This window comes from Aotus nancymaae, unplaced genomic scaffold (genome assembly GCF_030222135.1).
Source record: "Aotus nancymaae isolate 86718 unplaced genomic scaffold, 86718_ANA_hifiasm-v0.15.2.pri h1tg000014l, whole genome shotgun sequence".
Taxonomy (NCBI): domain Eukaryota; kingdom Metazoa; phylum Chordata; class Mammalia; order Primates; family Aotidae; genus Aotus; species Aotus nancymaae.
The window spans coordinates 37,970,052-37,989,606 of NW_026988425.1; the positions used below are offsets into that span (position 1 = coordinate 37,970,052).

Genomic DNA, 19,555 nt, shown 5'->3' on the forward strand with positions numbered 1-19,555 from the left:
TCTCTTTTTATGACTGGGTTATTTCAAAAGACCTGTAGACAAGTTCAGAAATTCTTTCTAGTCTGTTGTTGAAGCTCTTGATTGTATTTTTTATTTCAATTATTGAATTATTCAGGTACAGGATTTCTGTTCAGTTCCTTTTAATGATATCTGTTTTGTTGAATTTCTCATTCAGATATGAATTGTCCTGATTTATTTAAATTGTTTTCATTCTATTGTATCTCTCTGAGTTTCTTTAATATCATTACTTTGAATTCTTTTTCAGACATTTCATAGATTTCTTTTTCATTGGAATCTGTTGCTGGAGAATTATTATGTTCCTTTGGAGGTATCATGTTTCTTTGCATTTTCATGTGTATTGTGTCCTTACATTGCTATCTGAGCATCTGGTGAAAGAGTTGCTGTTTGTAATTTTATGGATTTGCTTTCATAGGGAAATATTTTTTTCCTATAGCTATATTGATAATGTTGGTTGGGTAGAGAGAGTGCTTAGGTTTGATTCTGGCTAGACACAGTAGTGTAGTCTCTGTATGATATATTTGGCTGTAATCGGCATCAGTGGTGTCTTGGTTGCTTAGGCTGCTGTTGTTAGTAGAAGCTGTGGTAAGACTTTGTTAAGGATGGGGACACTAGGCAGGCTGCTTGTTGAGCCCCAGTGGTGGTGGTGGCACCAGGCCTAGTGGTCAGTCCTTGGGCCCCCACATGCCCACCTGATGTACACAAGCACCAGTGGTAGTGGGTTTGGATGGGCCAATCCTTGGGCCTCCATGTGGCTTGCTTGGGTGCCAGTAGTGGCAATGGTAGGCCAGGTAGGCAGACAGATCTTCTGGCCCTTGGGCAGCATGTGTGTTGTTGGTAATGGTAGTTGTGGCAGGTCAGCCCTCAGGACCCCTGGCACATGCATGAGTGCTGGTGGTGGCTGTGATGGACTGTGCAGGCCAGTCCCCAGAACCCAGGTAGTGTGTGCAGGTGGGTTCTGGTGGCAGTGATGAAGGCAGGGTAGGCATGCTCACATTCAGGCTTCCAGGAGGCAGATGCAGATTCTGACATTGGTAGACTGGGCACATTAATTAATCACCAGGCTCCTTGATGATATATGTGGGCACCAGTAGGCTGGGTGGGCCTGTTCTCAGCACTCCAGAAAGTGTGATTGGCTGCCAGAGGGGGTGGGCAAGGCAGATCAATTCCTAGGCCCCTGGTTCATGTGTGCAGGCACTGGTGAGGTTGATACTGGGTGTGGTAAGCCTGTCCTCAGTCCTCCCAATGGTGTGCATGAATGCTGGCTGTGGTACGTGGGGCAAGTTGATGCCCAGGGCCCTGGACAGTGTGCTCAGGCAGTAACAGTGGGGTTGGTGGGGTGGACTGGTCCCCAGGCCCCCTAAAGTACATGCAGGTGGGTGGTAGCCCTGATGCTGGAGGTGGGGGGCAGGTAGGGTTGCTATCAGTGACAGTGACCCCAAGTAAGGGACTCTCAGGCTTTTGGGAGCATGTGCTTTGGCTTCTTTTGTTCTGGGGGCAGCTTCCCCAGTGTGCTGCATCAATTTTTCCCCAGAGCGTAGACTGAGTGAGTTAGAGAGCACTACAACACCACTGCCCTCTGAGTGGATATTGGGTGATGTCATCAGGGCTGCAGAAATGTCGAGAGCAGGGTCTGTTGGCCCCAGCACAGGAGGTAGTCTAATGGGGGCTGAGATCTCGACATGGTACTGTGCTGTTGAGAGGGAAGGGGCAGGGACCCCACACAAACTCCCTCTCTGGAGCAATGCCATCACACAGACTCCAGACAGCTCCCTATACTAATCTCAGGGCTGGCAAGGGTAGGGGGGCTGTCTTGTGGCTAGGATTACAGGAGTTCACAGTAGGAATATGAACCACTGGGGATCTCTCACTTAACTTTTCCTGGCACTGGGGAGTTTCTTCTGGATCTGAGCCAATCCTGGCTGGGTCATCTCCTTTACCTCCCTCTTCTTCTCAGGGGTTTTCTGTCACTTCCCTGCTGAATTCCAGTGGTCTCTCTTAGATGCTCTGTTCAACATGTGCTTATCTACTCACTGTACTGGTCCTTTTTAGAGGAGGTGAGTGCCAGGTGCCTCTAGCCAGCCATCTTGAAGCTGCTCCCTCAGTGTATTCTATTGAAGTTTTAAGTAGAGATTTTGGGGAAGTATGAATGACTTTTTGCCAAAAATAGAACATAGAAGAAAGAGGTGCTTAAAGGAATAGGAACAAAACCTGTTCTTTGCAGTCTTGTGTTTCTGTTTGCAATTGGGCTCACCTATAGACAGGTCTGACGATCCTAGAATAATTTGATGATGTGGTTTACTCTCTTCTTGTCTTCACTATTGTTCCCATTTACCTGTAAAATATTATTTAAAAAAATAGAGGACATAGGCAGTAACAGTTGATTATCTGGTTTACTAAATTGCTGGCTTTTGATAAAATCAAAAGCAGCTGGACAGAGGCAAAAATTGTTTTGAATTAATTGTTTCATTGTTGCCCTCTGCTGAGTCAGAGTTTGAAGCAGAAAAGTGAAATCCAGTGCTTCCCCTGACTAATATGTTTGTTATTAAATTAAGGACATATTAGCCTTTTTGAGGTCATCCAGCCTTATTCTTGATGTCCTGAGCTTTTCCCCTGATCAAAGTACCTGATGAATCACTGAAGCTCTTTGACTCTTTACAATTCTTTTCTAAGGAAAGGAAAACCGGAAATTATTTGGAATAATGAAAAACTGACTGTCTCTTGGGAGAATATACTAACTTTTCCTAGGTTAAGTTTTAATAAGGGAGATAGGAAAGAATGGAGATGCTCTCAACTCCAAGTAATTAATTTAAATTTAGCTCTCGTGAAACTATTGTATTTTTTCATTGTCCATATTTAACTCTTGTTTCTCTGCTTGACCCTTCTTTATACCAATCTTTGCTTGGACTGAATGAATTGGTTGATCAGTTATCCATTGCCACCAAGCGTCAGTGACACACAGCAATAAGCATTTATTTCTCTTTCACCTGGGGTCAGCTGCTCTTGTCTGGGGTTGGCTGGCTGCTGGCTGATCTAGGCTGGCGTCAGCTGGAGCAACTGAGGTGGCTCTCTCTGTTTCATGTGTTGCTCATTCTCCTTCTGGTTCCAGTAGGTGATATGGTTTGGCTGTGGTCCCATCCAAATCTCAGCTTGAATTGTATCTCCCAGAATTCCCACATGTTGTGAGAGGGACCCAGGGGGAATTAATTGAATCATGGGGGCTGGTCTTTCCTGTGCTATTCTACTCATAGTTAATAAGTTTAATGAGATCTGATGGGTTTATCAAGGGTTTCTACTTTTGCTTCTTCCTCATTTTCTCTTGCCACCACAATGTAAGAAGTGCCTTTCACCTCCTGCCATGATTCTGAAGCCTCCCCAGCCATGGGGAACTGTAAATCCAATTAAACCTCCTTTTCTTCCCAGTCTCAGGTATGTCTTTATCAGCAGCATGAAAACAGACTAATATAGTAGGGTAGCCCATAACTGTTCCTTTCATGTCACAGGTAGAAACACAAAAGAGCAGGTAGAAACTGGCACACCATTCTACCTGGCACACTATCACTTGTGCCTCATTTATGGACCCAAGAAGGTCCCATGGGGCAAGGAAATATACTCTTCCTATTTGGGAGAACCTCCAAAGTCACATGACAAGAGACACGGATACAGGGAAGGGAGACGTATGGGAGCCTTATTGCCTCATCTACCACAGTTGGCTCAAAGAAACCTGCCAGGAGAGAAAATTAAATAAAATTTTCCTTCTTTATGATTTATCTTTTTCAGAAAAGCAGAACTGATGGCTCTATTTGAAGTCTTTCAGACAACGTTCTTCTTAACATTGCTGTCCTTGAGGACTTACCAGAGTGAAGGTAAGAAGTGGAAAGAGCAGTAAAGACAAAAAACATGTCAGGAACAAATGAGGTCATTGATGCTTTGGAAAAAAGTTTTCCTTTTTCCTTTGGGAATTACTTGGAGTTCATGAGTATCTCCCATGAGGAGATTTGTCAGTCTCTCAGAGTAGTGGTTGCCTTAGTCTTGGCCTCTCTCATTTTGATGGCTCATCTCAATAAGCCACCCCTTGATCCTGACTTCCCAGTCAATGTACTGCTCATTAGGGGCAATTGTAAATGGGCCTAATCCCACAGAATTTCATGATCGATATATTTTACCAGACCATCATTGAAGTAGTTCCTTCTGGGGAAAGACACTGGATATACCACACCAGTACTGACCACTAGGTTAGTACAAGTTTTTATGTCCTTCAGCTACATTCATTGTGAAGCTGTTAGCTTTGTAAAATATGAGTAAAAGCAACGAAAATATGAAGAAACTCTTTCAAGTCTCTGTAAGACAATATGCTAAATGCTGAAATGTTTATAGAAAAATAATATTGTGTCACTTAGCTACTCCTCAAGGGAAGGTATTTTGAGATAAATCAACTTTATAAATAAAGTCAATAAGAATTTAATACCTCTAAAATGTTTACTGATACTTTATTACCTTGAACTTGTTTAGAAGTAGATCTTAGAGTTGAGAGAGTTTCTATTGGTTTGTAATTTTTTGTATCTTTCATGTGTATTTTACAAAGTTTTACATTTTCCTCTTCCTGTATTTATTCTTTGCTGCACTCTGGAGCTTTTTAAAGAAGAGTACAGGTGTTTGCTCCTAGTAGTTACTCATGCAATTCCTGTCCACAAATTCATGAAAATGATTTTTGCAGGGAATATGCATGGAATTTCTCATCTTCCTAGAAACTCCATGAAAAGATATTTGAAAAAAGAAGGAAACATTGTTCTGATAATTGCTCAGTTCTCTGTCTGACATTCCTTTCACCTGGATTTATTTATTTTAGGTCCAGGGCACATGGGAAGACATTGCTATGCTGCTTCTTTTGGCATCTTAAAAACCATAGTTTGGTGTTAGTCTCTTATAATCTGGGGCTGAAAGGTGGGAATTAGTATTTCTCATTTGTAGTATGTATACCTCTTGCTCATTCTATCTTACTTGCTTAAAATGTAAGCACAGTATAATCAGACTGAGTGATCAAACCATTTAAGAAGAATGATTTTCAAACAGACCCACTGCCCCATCTCTGGGTATAACCAAAATGCAGGTTCAGTTACTTGAGGCTTGCAGAGTCCAATTAAAATTAGCAAGGTCTGGTATAAAGAAACCGACTTTTTATTCCAAAGCTAACTTAGGGTAATAAGTACAGGCTTTCCTCCTTAAGAGTACTGCTTTGCTTTTGAAGCAGGAAGTGGACACTTTTAAAGCAGGGGGCCTAGGCAGTAGCAGAAGTGAGCAGGTAGGGGTCTGCATACTCACTTTGGTGCCTTATCTACTGGTCAGTTGAGTTGGCATCTTCATGGGCAGAAATAGGCTACAAGGTGGCTGAAAATTCTCCACCTTGAGAGTTTCACAGTGGACATACTTTGAGAGAGTGGGAGAGAGTTTCGCAGTGGGCATACTTTGGGTTGTAAAATCAACTGTTATCTCTCAAGGCAGTCTCCTGGCGGGTAAGAGTTCCTCTCTGGAGCTTCTAAGCGTATCATTATTAATAGATGAGCTCATCCCATAGCGAGTGTCTGGTGAAGGGGAGGTAAAAGGTTATAATTGCATTTCCAAAGGGCTAAGTAGGAAGTGGGGAACAGAGGGAAATGGAGAAAAGAGAAAATAACAATAAAAATAGTAATTCATTTTCTTTTTCTTAGAAAAATGGGGGAACTCAATTACATGGGATCTCCAGGAAGTCCCAGGCATCTAACTCCAAGCTTTCAGCCCAGCTCATTTCTCTAGTGAAGTTCATTTTCTGATCTGGCACTATTTCCTGTGTGCCTTCTATGTACAAGGCACTCTGCTCTCAGAGCAAGCTCTGCTCTCACTCTTTCAGCTTCTTTTGTTTAGATCAGACATGCCTTTCCCTGTTTGTCTGTGAACCAATCTTCACTTCTGCTTCCAGCTTTCTCTGTCAAGCATGCCTTTTTTGATAATTAATCCTGCCTTTGCCCTGACCTGTACTGTTTGGATTTCTTGTCTCAATTTCTGCTGCATTTAACCAAGTACTTACTAAACTCCCACTCAAACTAGTTTGCTTACCACTTAATCACCCAGCCAGATTCAGATCTGGGGATTTATTCCAAATAACCTGGTTTAATTTCTCTAATCAACAAGGAAGAGCCAAGACTTTCTTCAGTTAACCCCAGGTACCTGTTTCCATCAGCCAGGGACTATGACTGCAGCATTTTGATGTATTTTCCTCCGTCTGCTGTGTATATGTGCATATAAATAGAGATAGATAAATACATAGTGTATTTTTACATAAAAGTTAAATTATAGTAGATATATACTCAGGATTTTTTTATTACTTAAAACAATTACTATAACATGGTGAGTGTTTTTCTTTGATATTAAATGTTCTTCTAGAAACAACATCATTTTTAATTGCTGCATGATATTCCTGCTTATGAATGGACAATGGTTTATTTCCTTGAGTAGTTTTATGGATGGTCAGAGAAACAGGGTGGGGAAAGTGGGAGGAGAGTATGTGATTAAATCCTGGTCTGTTTGGTTCCCAAACCTGGCCTTCTTGGCCACACTCCAGCATTATAAAAAGAGAGCTGGACAGAGACCCAGGAGCCCTAGGTTCTGGTCTGATTGTGCTGCTGTGGCAAAGTCACTTCCCATTTTTTAACCCCAGTTTCCTCATCTGAAAAATAATGGGATTGGATTTAAGAATCTTTATGGTTCTTTGATCTTTCTGACTTAACCTTGGTATTTTCCACTGTTTCCCAAGGAAGTCCTAGATTGCTTTTAACAGGTTATTTTTGACTGATATCACTTGAGCACCTGAGTCATTCAGCACTGACTAATAGCATATGTTAATATAAGGTGTTCTTCTTTTGCCTGGAGCTTCCAGAAGTAAAGTTTAGACTGGTAGTTGACTCATTCATTCAGCAACCAATCACTGAATGTCTGTCCCATAACTGGTATGTTCTTAGTCTTGGTTTCTCTGAGTTGAGTAAGGCTGAGTCCCAACCTTGTTTCACTCACAGTCTACAGGGAGACAGACACAGAAACAGAATCTTACAGCATGTTGCAATCGGTACTTGAAACAAGGGCTTAGGAAAACTAAGGAGGAATTGCATATTCTGAAGTATCATTATAGTGGAGTGAATCAGATATCTTAAGGAAGCATTTCTTTTAAAATATAATTTATTATGTGATTCTCAAACGAATACATGTTTCTGAAGAACATTTACAAAATACCGAAAAGTATAAAGAAGAAAATTAAAATCACCCAACCTCATCATCCAGAAATAATTACTGTTATAATGACTGTTAACATTTTATTTTTACTTCCCTTTATTGGTTTAAAAAATAACATGTCCTTTAAAAACTGTAAAATGGGGTACATATTTCAATATATTTTTTTAAAGTGTATGAGAAAATCCAAGAAAAATATATATGACATAAACTTGGCAATAGAGTAAAGGTAGAGTTGGTAGGATTGTGGGAATTCAATTTCTGTGTTCTATGGGCATTTTTATCATGAGTAATTAGTGACATTGATTGATGTTACTCATTTGGTGAGTAAATTAGCAATATTAGTGCATTCACAGTGTTGTGCAACCATCACCCCATTCAGTTCCAAAACATATTCATCACCCCAAAAGGAAACCACTGTCTTGATTCCCCTGTCTCTCGGCCCCTGGCAGCTACCAGTCTACTTTCTGTCTCTATGGTACTTACTGTTCTGGCTATTTCATACAAATGAAATCACAGGATAAAACCTTTTGTATCTGGCTTCTTTCACTTAGCATGATGTTTGTGAGGTTAATCTAATTGTAGCGTATAGCAGTATTCAATTTATTATGACTAACAGTCCTTCGTATGTATATACCACAGTTTGTTCATCTGGTCATCCCCTGATGAAAGTTGTTTCCACCTCTTGGCTGTTATGAATAATGCCGCTATAAATTTCTAGACAATTATTTGTTTCAATTCCTGCTTTCAATTCTTTGGGTTATATACCTACAAATGGAATTGCCAAGTTATATGGTCATTCTGTATATATGTATATATTTGGAGACAGAGCCTCACTCTGTCACTCAGGCTGGAGTTAACTTTTTGAAGAACTGTTAAAATGTTTGCAACAAGGTGGAGCCATTTTACATTTTTATCGGCAGTGTATGAGGGCTGTAATTTCTCCATATCCTCACCAACACTTGTTATTTCCATTTTAAAAATTACTTTAGCCATCTTCATGGAGGTGAAATGGTACCTCTTTGTGATTCTGACCTGCATTTCCTTAGTGACTAATGATATTGAACGTCTTTTCATGTGCTTGTTAGCTATTTGTATATCTTTTGTGGAGAAATGTTGATTCAAGTCTTTTGCCTTATTTTATTTTATTGTGACAGGGTCTCACTGTGTTGCCCAGGTGGAGTGCAGTGACACGATCGAGGTTCACGGCAGCGTCTGTCTCCCAGGCTCAAGCCATCCTCTCACTTCAGCCTCTTGAGTAGCTGAGACTACCTGTGCCATGACACCTGGCTAATTTTTGTATTTTTTTGGTAGAGACAGGGTTTTTCCATGTTGCCCAGACTCTTTTGCCCGTTTTTAAATTGAATTATTTGTCTTTTTGTTGCTGGCTTATAAGAGTTCTTTATGTAGAACGAATACTAGAACCTTATCAGATATGTAATTTGTAGATATTTTCTCACATTCTGTAGGTTGTCTTTTCACTTTTGTGATACTGTTATTTGGTGCACACAATTGTTTATTTTGTGGAAGTTCTATTTCTCGTCGTTGTTGTTGCTCACGCTTTTAGATTCAGATCTCAGGACCCACTGCCAAACTCATGGTCATGGAATTCACACTGAAATTATAGTTATCACCCTCGCCCTTCCCAACATCACATTTACAAAATATCCCAAGGTAACTTTCTGAGAAGGTAGCTATTGTGGGTCTCTTTTCTTTTCTGGGCATTCTTGTTCATCTCACTTTCATAGAGTGAGTTTTCTGAGGTGTTTCTCCAATTTCTGAGGTTGTGCCTCATTTGAATCTGAAGTTTTCTACCATGTGGACCAATCACAGGGAAAACATCATGTTTGTCTTGTATCCACCAGGGATGCTCCTTGGTTTATCTGGCTCCATACAGAGCCCCATCCTGTCGTCTGTGTCCTGACCTTGGCAGGACGTAGTTGTTGGTGCCATGCAAAATACTTCTCAGACATTACATTCCATGCAAACTTGGATTGGGCCAGTGCTCCTGTCTTAACAGCTGGAGGACAGTAAAGGGGGACACAGCTGTTGGTATTAGAGAGATTCCTATTTAATTTCACATCACTTTGTATACATTATTTACCCTAATTGAGCTTGAATTTCCTTAACTAAAAACTTGCTATCTTACAGTTTTATAGTAGGCATTGCATGAGACAATGTAAGTAAAGGCCCTAGCACTGTGCCTGGTAAATAGCATGTGTCAATATCATTGTTAGTTTTACTTCACTATGAGAAAAATAGCAAGCAGAATGGCAATTTGGGGACATTTTTTTCAGTATTGGAGATTGTTTCAATTTTTTGTTGTCAAAACCATATAGCCTCTTACCATTTAATGTTAGAACAGTTCAAATGATGAGGGGAAATCCCCCTGAAACTAGAAAAATGAATGCTTAAAAAATGATACCTTTTATGCTGTGGGTCATCACATAGCAGCTGATTTTATCGATGCGGGCTTTATCTTTTCAATACCTTTGTACCACTCCCAGTTTACTTCTAATACCCTCACACTTGAAATAGTTGAATCAGCCATACACAATTCTTTTTCAGTCTATATGGTGTTTTGCTCCTCTTAAGTGTAAAGTCATGATTTGTTCTTCTCTAAGAATCAGCAGTAACTTAACTCACTTAGGACCCATTCTCTCTCTAGTGCCAGATATATCTGCTTAAACCTCTGCATGCAAGCCATTTGCAGTGGCGCCATTGGTGGTTTATACAGTCAGCCGAAGAGACAGGCTGCAGCTTCCCAAGGCCACCAGCTTCAGCAAATCTGATTCATGTTTGAATCCCTTATTCTTTTACAGACTGTGTCATACTACTAACTAGTGTAAAATTTCAATCTCTGATTATTTCATACGAGTTCATCATGTCTCTCGAACTAGCTTCCTTCTTTGAGCTTGGAACCTTGTCACAATTATTTGGTTTCACATCAAATGACTAGTATGTTGCTGGTCTCATCCAGAGAGTTCAGTTAATTATTGCTAGTCTTTATCTTTTAAGTTAAATACATTGAGATACAAATGGCAATGTCTACAGGTAAGATATGCTCCCACATTGTAGTAGAAGACTACAAAATACTGACTTTCAAAAAAGGAAACTTTTATTTCTGATTTCCAGAAATATAACATTTCTATCAAAAAAATTCTCTTTCTTTTTTTCAGCCTTCTCATAAATTTCCAAACCAGTTAGATTGTCTAGTAAAGGATCTTTCTGTTTTGTGTACCCGTTTATCAATGTATGAGCTTGACAAATATTATTGAGCAAGTCATTTCATTCATCTAGGTCTTAATTTCTGTGTCTGCTAAGTAATTTCTAAATTATCTTCCAGTTTTCCAAGGTATCCGATTCCAGGATGCACATATAAGCAATGTTTTCCAGAGCTAAGTAATGATGATACTGAAGTTTAATTATCCCTGACTCCAATCATGCTCCTATTAAACATTATTTCATACCTCATTTTGGTCTTTTCAGTCTTGGCTGAACGTTTACCATTGACTCCTGTATCACTTAAAGTTTCCACCAATTCTGCACGTCAGAGTTTGCATTTACAATGGACTGTCCAAAACCTTCCATATCATCAGGAATTGAAAATGGTATTTCAGATCCAGATCAGTAGAAGTGAAACATCCAATGTCATCTGGGTGGTAAGTAATTTTTTTGTCTCAATATTTAAAAAATCATCTTTAAAAAAAGACACCATCATTTGTCTTTTATAACATCTGAAAAAAATCTCATTTTAGAAACCTATTAGCAGCTCAAAACAGTTTTTCTAAACAATTACATTTCTGTGTTTTCAGTTAAGGATCCAGGACAAAGTAACATGACAACTTTGGTTCGGTAGGTAGGATGGGATGCATTAAGAGAATAGATTATTTTCTCTGTTTTGCTCTGTCTCCTAAGAAGACTGTTGAGTCTGTCCTCATGAACACTGGATTCCAGAGATCCATGAATGTTAACCATTTCATTCCACCTACCTCTTTCTTCTCTATCCCCCAGAGATTTTCCTAAATAAGATGTAATAATTTGGCAACATTTTTCTTTCGAATGTAGCTTCCTGACAGTTTCTTGGCCTATACCCTGCTGAAATGCAAGGAAGAGTAAGTACTAGCCCTCAATGTTCTAGTCAACAAGGAGCCGTGTTGGAGAGTAACTTCCTGTGTCCTTCGTTGCCTCACATGTGGCTTTTTCTACAACAAATTGAGAAAATACTGAATTTCATATTCTTTTTGTCTTTGAATTTTTGGGGTGGATTTTTCACTTATCTTAGTTCAGATGGTTATTGGGTCTGTTTTGCCTGAGATGCCCCATCTAGTACACTGGGACACATTAGTGGTTTATGATTTCTGTTTCTTATCTGGGCACTCTAGTAATCCGTATGCACATAATGTCTAGCCATTTTCACGGGATGTTTAAGTACAGTGGAATGTTTTCTCATTGAAAGGAACTGAAAACTTTCCTACAGATAAGAGAAGCCTAGGACTGTGATCGGGCCCTCCGTCAGCTCAGCCAGGTCCACTTTTCCCCCAGGCGGTGGAGGCTTTGGGTACACAGATACAGCATGGTTAGTTCCTTTGGTAAAGCATAAAAGTCACCAGTTTTAAAATTCTCAGTTACTTTCCATATTCGTTATTGCAATTTGAGATCTGAACAAGTTAAATAAAGTTTCGACTGTCCATTTAGGATTCATACCAAGTCTGTAATTCTACCTTTCGAAGGGCAGTTTCCCGCAATGAGACTTAAGTAGTGCGATGATTTTCAGCAAAGCGATGCTTAAGTGTAGCCATTTACTCCCTGCTTATCAGCACATCTTCCCACCATCCCTACTAGTGATTTTGATTTTTGTATTTTTAATGGGTACACTCGTTGGTAATTTGGGCCCAGTAAAATATTGAAGCAAAGGTCATATTGTGACTAATAATTAGCTACAAAAAGAAAAATTGAGGTGGAAGTGCTGGAGGAATTGTGGAAAACTAGCACTTAGCACCATTAGCAAAAATAACATTAACCGTAGACTACATGGATCCCATTCTTTATTTTTCCAAAAGACAACTCATATCTATTATTATGTTAGGGAAAACGCCATTAGCCATAGACCAAGTGGATCTTTTTCTTTATTTCCCTAAAAAGCAGTTGTTCAAATCTGCTTCATATTGGATTATCTTAATAGTCCTCTTTGCAAGAGAAAGCAGCTAGTGTAGACTATTTCTGTAACCTTCTAGGGCTCGAGATCCTTCGGGGTAGAGTTTTGCTTTGTCTATCATGTCATCCTCACAACACCCAACCCAGTCTGACCACAACAGAGAAAAAACTACACCACAGAGAGGTTTGTTGTGTTGCTCCAAGTGACAGAGGCAAGGTGGGATCATCCTTCACCCCTGTGCCCAGACAGGGATGACAGTCACATGCAGTCCCCAGGCACATGTTCTATGGAATAGATGATACCTTGAGAAGCGCTTGTCTGAATCACTCATGCCTGAAGTTGAGGAGAAATTTAAGATCTTAACAGGAGGAGGATGCTGCTTCTGTTTAGACTAAAATCTCCCTTACACAGGGAAGCTCCCTGTAGTGCAGACCTAACAGGGTACTCTCATTCATGCTGGGGGATAAGGGGGAGCTTCTGAACTCAGTGTCTCAGATACCTCTGTTCCCAAACAAGCCAAAGGAAGAGCACCTTGACCTAGTTACTTGCAGCTGGGCCAGAGGCACTGAGCTGTCTCTTGGATGGTATTGGCCATTTGGAACCCTGAACTACACAGTCCTGCCCTGAGTCGTGGCCCTCCCCTTCCCTTTGCTTTATGATTTTGTCAATGGCATAGGAAGGCAAAGTAGGGTAAGAGCTCAAGCTTGGAAGGAGGCCAGGCATGGGAGTCAAACGTCTCAGTAACAAATCAGTGACCTCAGTTAGACTTCTGTGTGAATGTATGCACCAATTTCTTGTGATTTACTGATGTCTGCAAAGGTCAAATTAAACTTGCCACTTCAATGAATCAAATGACCCAAAGACAATTTGTCATATTTAACGAAAAAAAATCACTGAATTGCTGTATTTAAGGAAAAGTTTTATCTCCTACATTAACAGGGGCTGTAAAGACCACAAAGCAGAAGTTGAGGTTAAACAGAATCCACACATAAATAGCGTCTGAGGGAAACACAACTCATTGCATATTAATGAAATGATGAAACCATTCAGTCCAGAGTTGTAGACTGTGGGCCCAGGTCAGGCATTGTGCGTAGTATAGGAATATCAGCACTGAGCATGCTGGAAAGAATGAGGAAGCAAACACACAAATAGGGTATTCTACATGTGGGCTGTGTATACTGGTCACTGATGAGATGCTGTGAGGTTGGGATTAGGCCTCACCTTCTCCCACAGTCTGGACAAAGGGCTGTTTGAGACCAGATATCCAAGAGGATTGAAGTTAATGTAGCAAGTAGAGTAGAAAAGAGTGCTCTGAGAAGACCCAACAGGCATAAGCAGAGGCCCTGAGAGAGGGGGTGGAGAATTTCCAGGCCTGAAAGCTGGCTGTGGTGCTGGATCCCCGAGCACATGGGGATGGTGGCACAGGCCTAGGTGCACAGGACCATGGGAGCATGCTCAGGTTTTGTTTTGTATTGTTTATCCCAAGGGCAATAAGAACAAAGGAAGTGGCAAGATCTGATTTGAATAGCTGCAAAGCAGAGTGTGGTGGGGAACTGGGGAAAGGGAGGTGTGGCCAGTAGGAAGCGAGCTGCAGGGTCCAGCCAAAGCAGAGATGCAGATGAGAGAAGCGCTGCATTTTAAGGAGAAGTGGGAGGTAAAATTCAGTCTGTGACTTGTTGACATTATAGTGAGGTTGCCGTTACTGATGTACTTCCTTCTAGCAGGGGTCGAGGGGGAAGAGAGGGGTTATTTGCTTTTAAATTTTAAAAATATTTAAGTAAAATGTACTTGATATTGCTCACGTTAAATAGTGAGAGTTTCATGGATCAGGACCTCACAACTTGTTAAAAGAACATATTTTGTGATCTAGGAATAAAGTGATGCAATAAATGGAAATAAAATATAAACATTAAAAATATCGCAGTCTGCATAGAGTGAAAAAGGAAGCTGACAATTAAATGCCCACTGAGTGGACTGGGATGTTCTCAGCCCAGGGCTGGGTTTAGTTTTGTCAGGGACACTGTTTCAAGTTAGCGACCTGAACAGGGGGCAGACATAAATAGAAGAAGGCCTCTGAGTTGCTAACTCCAAGCAGTGTGTGACATGTGACTTGTCCCACTCCCTTCACTGAGGACTTACCATTCGCCCTTAGAAACACGGATGCAGGCTTGAACTCAGTTCCCCTAGGAAGTGTCACATGTGTGTTGTCTCCACCTTGCAGCTGTGGGGCAGAAAACAGGAGTCTTTGAGGAGGCATTCTGAGGAGAAGGTGTGGCTGGAGCTATGGGGGACATGAAGAAGAGGAGAGCACAGTTCCTGCTGGAGTCACAGCTGATACACCAACAGCTAGCCACAGTATAGAGGAGGGCCTCAGGAAGGGTGGAGACGAGAGGAATGCAGAAGAAAGAGCAAGAAAGGCTTCATGAAGGAGATGAGGCATGACCTGGGCTTGAAGAATGGGACAGATCCCAGTTCAGCAGGGAGTGGAAGACACCAAACCGAAGACAATGCCTGAGCAAAGACAGGTGTGAAAGCATAAGGCAGATGCAGAAGTGTGGGGGAGGAGCCATGTTTGGAGAGAAGGTTCCTGCAAGGGACTGGTGGGTTGGAGCCAGATTATATAGCAGGCCTTGTGTAACAGGGTAAGGTGTAAAGGAACCACTGAAGCCGGTGGAATTAGTGAATGGAAACACCAGAATCTCAGAAAGATAAAGGCTAAAGCCTGTGCCAGAAGCCCAAATGGCAGTTCAACTTGGACAAGCTTCCTATAGAACAGTGTAAGACATTTTGTGTCATTGACATCTCCAGGGCTTAAGAGTCTGACAAGTGGAGCCCAAGAGATGGGGTGTGGTCCATGTGGCCACCACATCTGAAAACACAAGAGACAGGAAACCAAGGGAGACTCGGAGAGCCATCTGTTGACTTTCAAGAGAAAATGGAATTTCTGGTGTGCCATGAGACTGCTTTCTTGACTGAGATTTAGCCAACCTAATCTGAACCTTGCTAAAGATGAATATTTGTAAAACAATCAATCATTCTTTTTTTTTTTTAAAAAAAAGGATGACTGAATTAATTCTCTACTTTTCAAGAACTTTCTTAGATTCTCTGGGACTGACACAGTGAACACCTTCTGTCTCTGATCTGTTCCCCAAGACCTGAGTAGCTTGTTTTCTCTTCCGCATGTTCCACGTGAGACCCCTGGAATTGGAAGACCATAGGGATTGGAAGCTGAGTTTTCAAAAGGCAGGAGATTATAGCTGGCTCCCATGCGAGGCATCAGAGCACAGGGAATTGACTAACAGAAATGGTCTTCCCTGGTACATATTATGGCCCTGCAATGGGATCTTAGATTTGTGCTTTGGGATAAGTCAAGTCAAGCTATTTTACAGGGCAAGATGGCTATGTGTTTCCATTTTTTTTCTCTTTGCTTTTAGGGGAATTATAGCACCACTGTGAAGTGGAACCAGGTTTTGCATTGGAGCTGGGAATCCGAACTCCCTTTGGAATGTGCAACACACTTTGTAAGAATAAAGAGTGCGGTGGACGATGCCAGGTTCCCTGAGCCAAATTTCTGGAGCAACTGGAGTTCATGGGAGGAAGTCAATGGTAAGAAGTGAGGTAGTTACAAGAGTAAAGGGTTAATATTTTTTTTTAATGAAGAGCAATAGTTGAATAGTGGAAATCTCCTTTTTGGAACCCTGGGTAGACACTGACATTATTTTCCTTTGGCTCCTGTGGGAACTAAAAAACACAGGTATGAAATTTGGCACTGGAAGATATAGTCTGAAGTCTTGCTCCTGAACTTACTCATTGAGACGGTTGTGCAAATCAGACAATTTGGTATTTGTTTTCAAAACGTGTAAAGTGTGTATATTACAAATGCTAAGTGAAGAAAGCAAGAAATAAATTGTACATATGTATGTATTTGAGCAACACAAAATGTGTATGCATCTAGAGTAGAGGTTGGGAACCTTTTTCTGTGAAGAACCAGATAAGAGATATTGTATCCTTTACAGAGCATACCATTTCAGTTGTGACTATTCAGCTCTGCTACTGTAGTGTGAAAGCAGCCATAGATAGCGTGTAAACCAATGAGAGAGCTTTTTTGATAGAACTTTATTTACAAAAATAGGGCCTGGCATGGTGGCTCACTCCTGTAATCCCAGCACTTTGGCAGGCCAAGGTGGGCAGATCACTTGAGGTCAGGAGTCCAAGACCAGCCTGGGAAACATGGTGAAACAATGTCTGTGCTAAAAATACAAAAATTAGATGGGTGTGGCAATGGACGCCTGTAATCCCAGGTACTTGGGAGGCTGAGGCAGGAGAATCTCTTGAACCCAAAAGGCAGAGGTTCCAGTGAGCCTAGATCACACCATTACACTCCAGCCTGGGCCACAGAGTGAGGTTCTGACACACACACACACACACACACACACACACACACAAACAGATGGTGGGCTCAAGTTGTAGCCCCCCCAATCTAGAGGGAAATATGGAAAAATGAAAGTGATGTGTTATTTGAAAGATGAGATTATGGATAAATATATTTTAAATATTCTTTAATACCGATAATTTAATTTTGTTGTAATTAAAATTTAGAGTTAGTTTTGTCAGTTTCTTTTGCTCCCATTAAACTAATAATAATAATGAGATAATAATAATTGAATTAAATCTATGGCCTAGTCACTTTTTAAAGTACTATAAATATTTAGTTCTCATATCAGTCCTGTAAAAGGACTTCTTATCCTCTCTTCATAGGTAAGGAAACAGGCACTGAAAGGTTAAAGAAGCCATGCAAGGTCACCACGCCACTAAGTGGTGGAGCTGGAATTCTAACCCAGACAATCTGGCTCCAGAGGTCACATGCTAACCATTACACGGACACATATACAGGGAAAGAAAGGATTTTAAAAAGATAGTAAGAAGTTGGGTGCAGTGGCGAACGTCTGTAATCCTAGTACTTTAGGAGGCTGAGGCGAGCAGATTGCCTGAGCTCAGGAGTTCAAGACCAGCCTACACAACATGGCAAAACCCCATCTCTACTAAAGATACAAAAAATCAGCTAGGTGGTGGCACATGCCTGTAGTCCCAGCTATTCAGGAGGCTGAGGCTTGAGAATCGCTTGAAGGTTGGATTTTTATAAACTTTTAAAAAATGAACTTTTTAAAGACCCCTCACATTTGAGGGACGGGCATTTCTGAGAAGCTAGGGAGAGATATGATCTCCAGAACAATTAAGAGATTATGAGGGATTTTGGAGCTAGGTAGACCTTGCCAGTCTGAATGTGGTTTTGCCACTTTCTAACTGAGCAAACTTTGGCTCAGTCCTACCTGACCTGTTGTCATAAAGTACTAAGAATGTCCTGAGATAATGTACATAAACACTTAGCATGTCCTCCCACAGGGCTGGGACTTGGGCAGCTGCTGCTGATACAATAACCTAGCAGTAGCAATCATGCAGTACTCAGAGTGGTAACAGTAACGTGCTGCCTGTGGCCGTAACCCCAACAGCAGTGGTAGCCATGTAACAATAGGAGCAGTGCTGGAAAGGATTGTTTTGCATGCACCAAAGGGTAGAGGATTGGCACATTTAGGTTGCTGTTTTCTACAGGAGGTAGAAAAAGCTAAAGTTATCTGCTGAGGGAAAATGGACAACTTATTTTAAGAGGCTTGAATTTTGAGTGCGATACTAACTTGACTATTTTTTTTTTTTTGGTCTTGCAGTACAAGATTCTCTTGGACAGGATATATTGTTCGTTTTCCCTAAAGATAAACTGGTGGAAGAAGGTGCCAATGTCACCATTTGCTACGTTTCTAGAAACATTCAAAATAATGTATCCTGTTATTGGGAAGGGCAACAGATTTATGGAGAACAACTTGATCCACATGTATCTGTATTCCACTTGAGTAGTGTGCCTTTCATTAGGAAAACAGGGGCAGATATGTATTGTGAGGTGAGCCAAGGAAATGTCTCTAAAGGCATAAAAGGCATCGTTCTCTTTGTCTCAAGTAAGTATGCAAATTCTCTGTGACCCTTTCTTCTCATTTCCTGAGGAATAGATTAAATCTCCTTTACTAGAAAACAAGTTAAACATTTCTGCCCAGATCTTCATTTTCTTTTGCTTCCCAAGTTTTCTAGAGAAGCTCTGAAATTGATGTCCTTCAGTAATATTTCCAGGATTTCCTGTTGTTTTCTTGTTTTTACTGACAGTTGTATTCCTAGAAATCAGTAGTATTAAAGAAGAGACACTTCGGGCCATGACCTGGACTACTGGGAAAACACCCTTTTTTTCCCCAGTCATGCTGAAATTACTATGAGATCATGGAGGAAGGGGAGGGGCTACAGATTGGACAACCACAGAGTCAGCTGGGGTTGTGGCCCAGGAGACCTGGGTTTGAATCTTCTTTCCCTGGCTGGGTGTGTCGTCTTGGCCAACTTTCCTAGCCTCTCTGAGCCAGTTTTCTCCTTTGTAAAATGGGGACAGTGATGGTGATTGTGAGGATTAATGAATGTGTGTAGCATCTGGCCCCAGTAATACCTGTGTGCAGTAGGAGATCAGCAAATGCAGGCCATTACTGTTCTTAACTGTGCAGTAAATTGGCTCCATTGGATACATTAGTGGAGTGGGAACATTTTGATTTTTATATAGGTCTGTGTGTGCACAACTAGCGGCCTCCTGTATTTTGTTTTGAGCACCTCCTTCCCTTTGCACAGTAGGGGACATCTGCCTCCCTGCCTCCCTTGCCAAAGGAAGTCTCCAGTCGCCTGGATGCCTGTTTCTTCTGTGTCCCCTTAGCATGGTCACTAACAGCAGCAGTAACTCTGGGGACTCAGAAGTGCTTCACTATTCCCTGAACACTCAGCTCCTGCCTGTTGAATTTAGCAGGTTCACAAATCTAACTGATTTTCTCACATCCCTGAGGCTTTCTGTGAGCCACAGCACCCTAAATGAAACTCTGGCAGGGACTGGGGATACAACCCATGTCAAACCACTTGCATAATATTGACCACCCATGCCCATGACATCTGAGAAATCACAAGGGCAGGAAGGAGAAGGGGCCAAGATGAGGTGGCCCCTGAAAAGTGACTTTAGGAGGCTGTTGATATGTAGGCTTCCAC

At 41.2% G+C, this 19,555-nt stretch overlaps 1 protein-coding gene across 3 annotated transcripts in view; it reads left to right on the plus strand.

Annotated features, from left to right (window-relative positions):
* Positions 1-19,555, plus strand: part of OSMR (oncostatin M receptor) — an 85,525-nt gene that overhangs the window by 16,679 nt on the left and 49,291 nt on the right. For all 3 annotated transcript variants that reach the window (XM_012460032.3, XM_012460033.3, XM_012460034.3), the window contains exons 2-5: positions 3,799-3,884; positions 10,768-10,940; positions 15,871-16,042; positions 18,160-18,444. In XM_012460032.3, coding sequence (XP_012315455.2) covers positions 3,812-3,884; positions 10,768-10,940; positions 15,871-16,042; positions 18,160-18,444 — 703 coding nt within the window. In that variant the 5' untranslated portion in view covers positions 3,799-3,811. The remainder of the gene's footprint in view (positions 1-3,798; positions 3,885-10,767; positions 10,941-15,870; positions 16,043-18,159; positions 18,445-19,555) is intronic.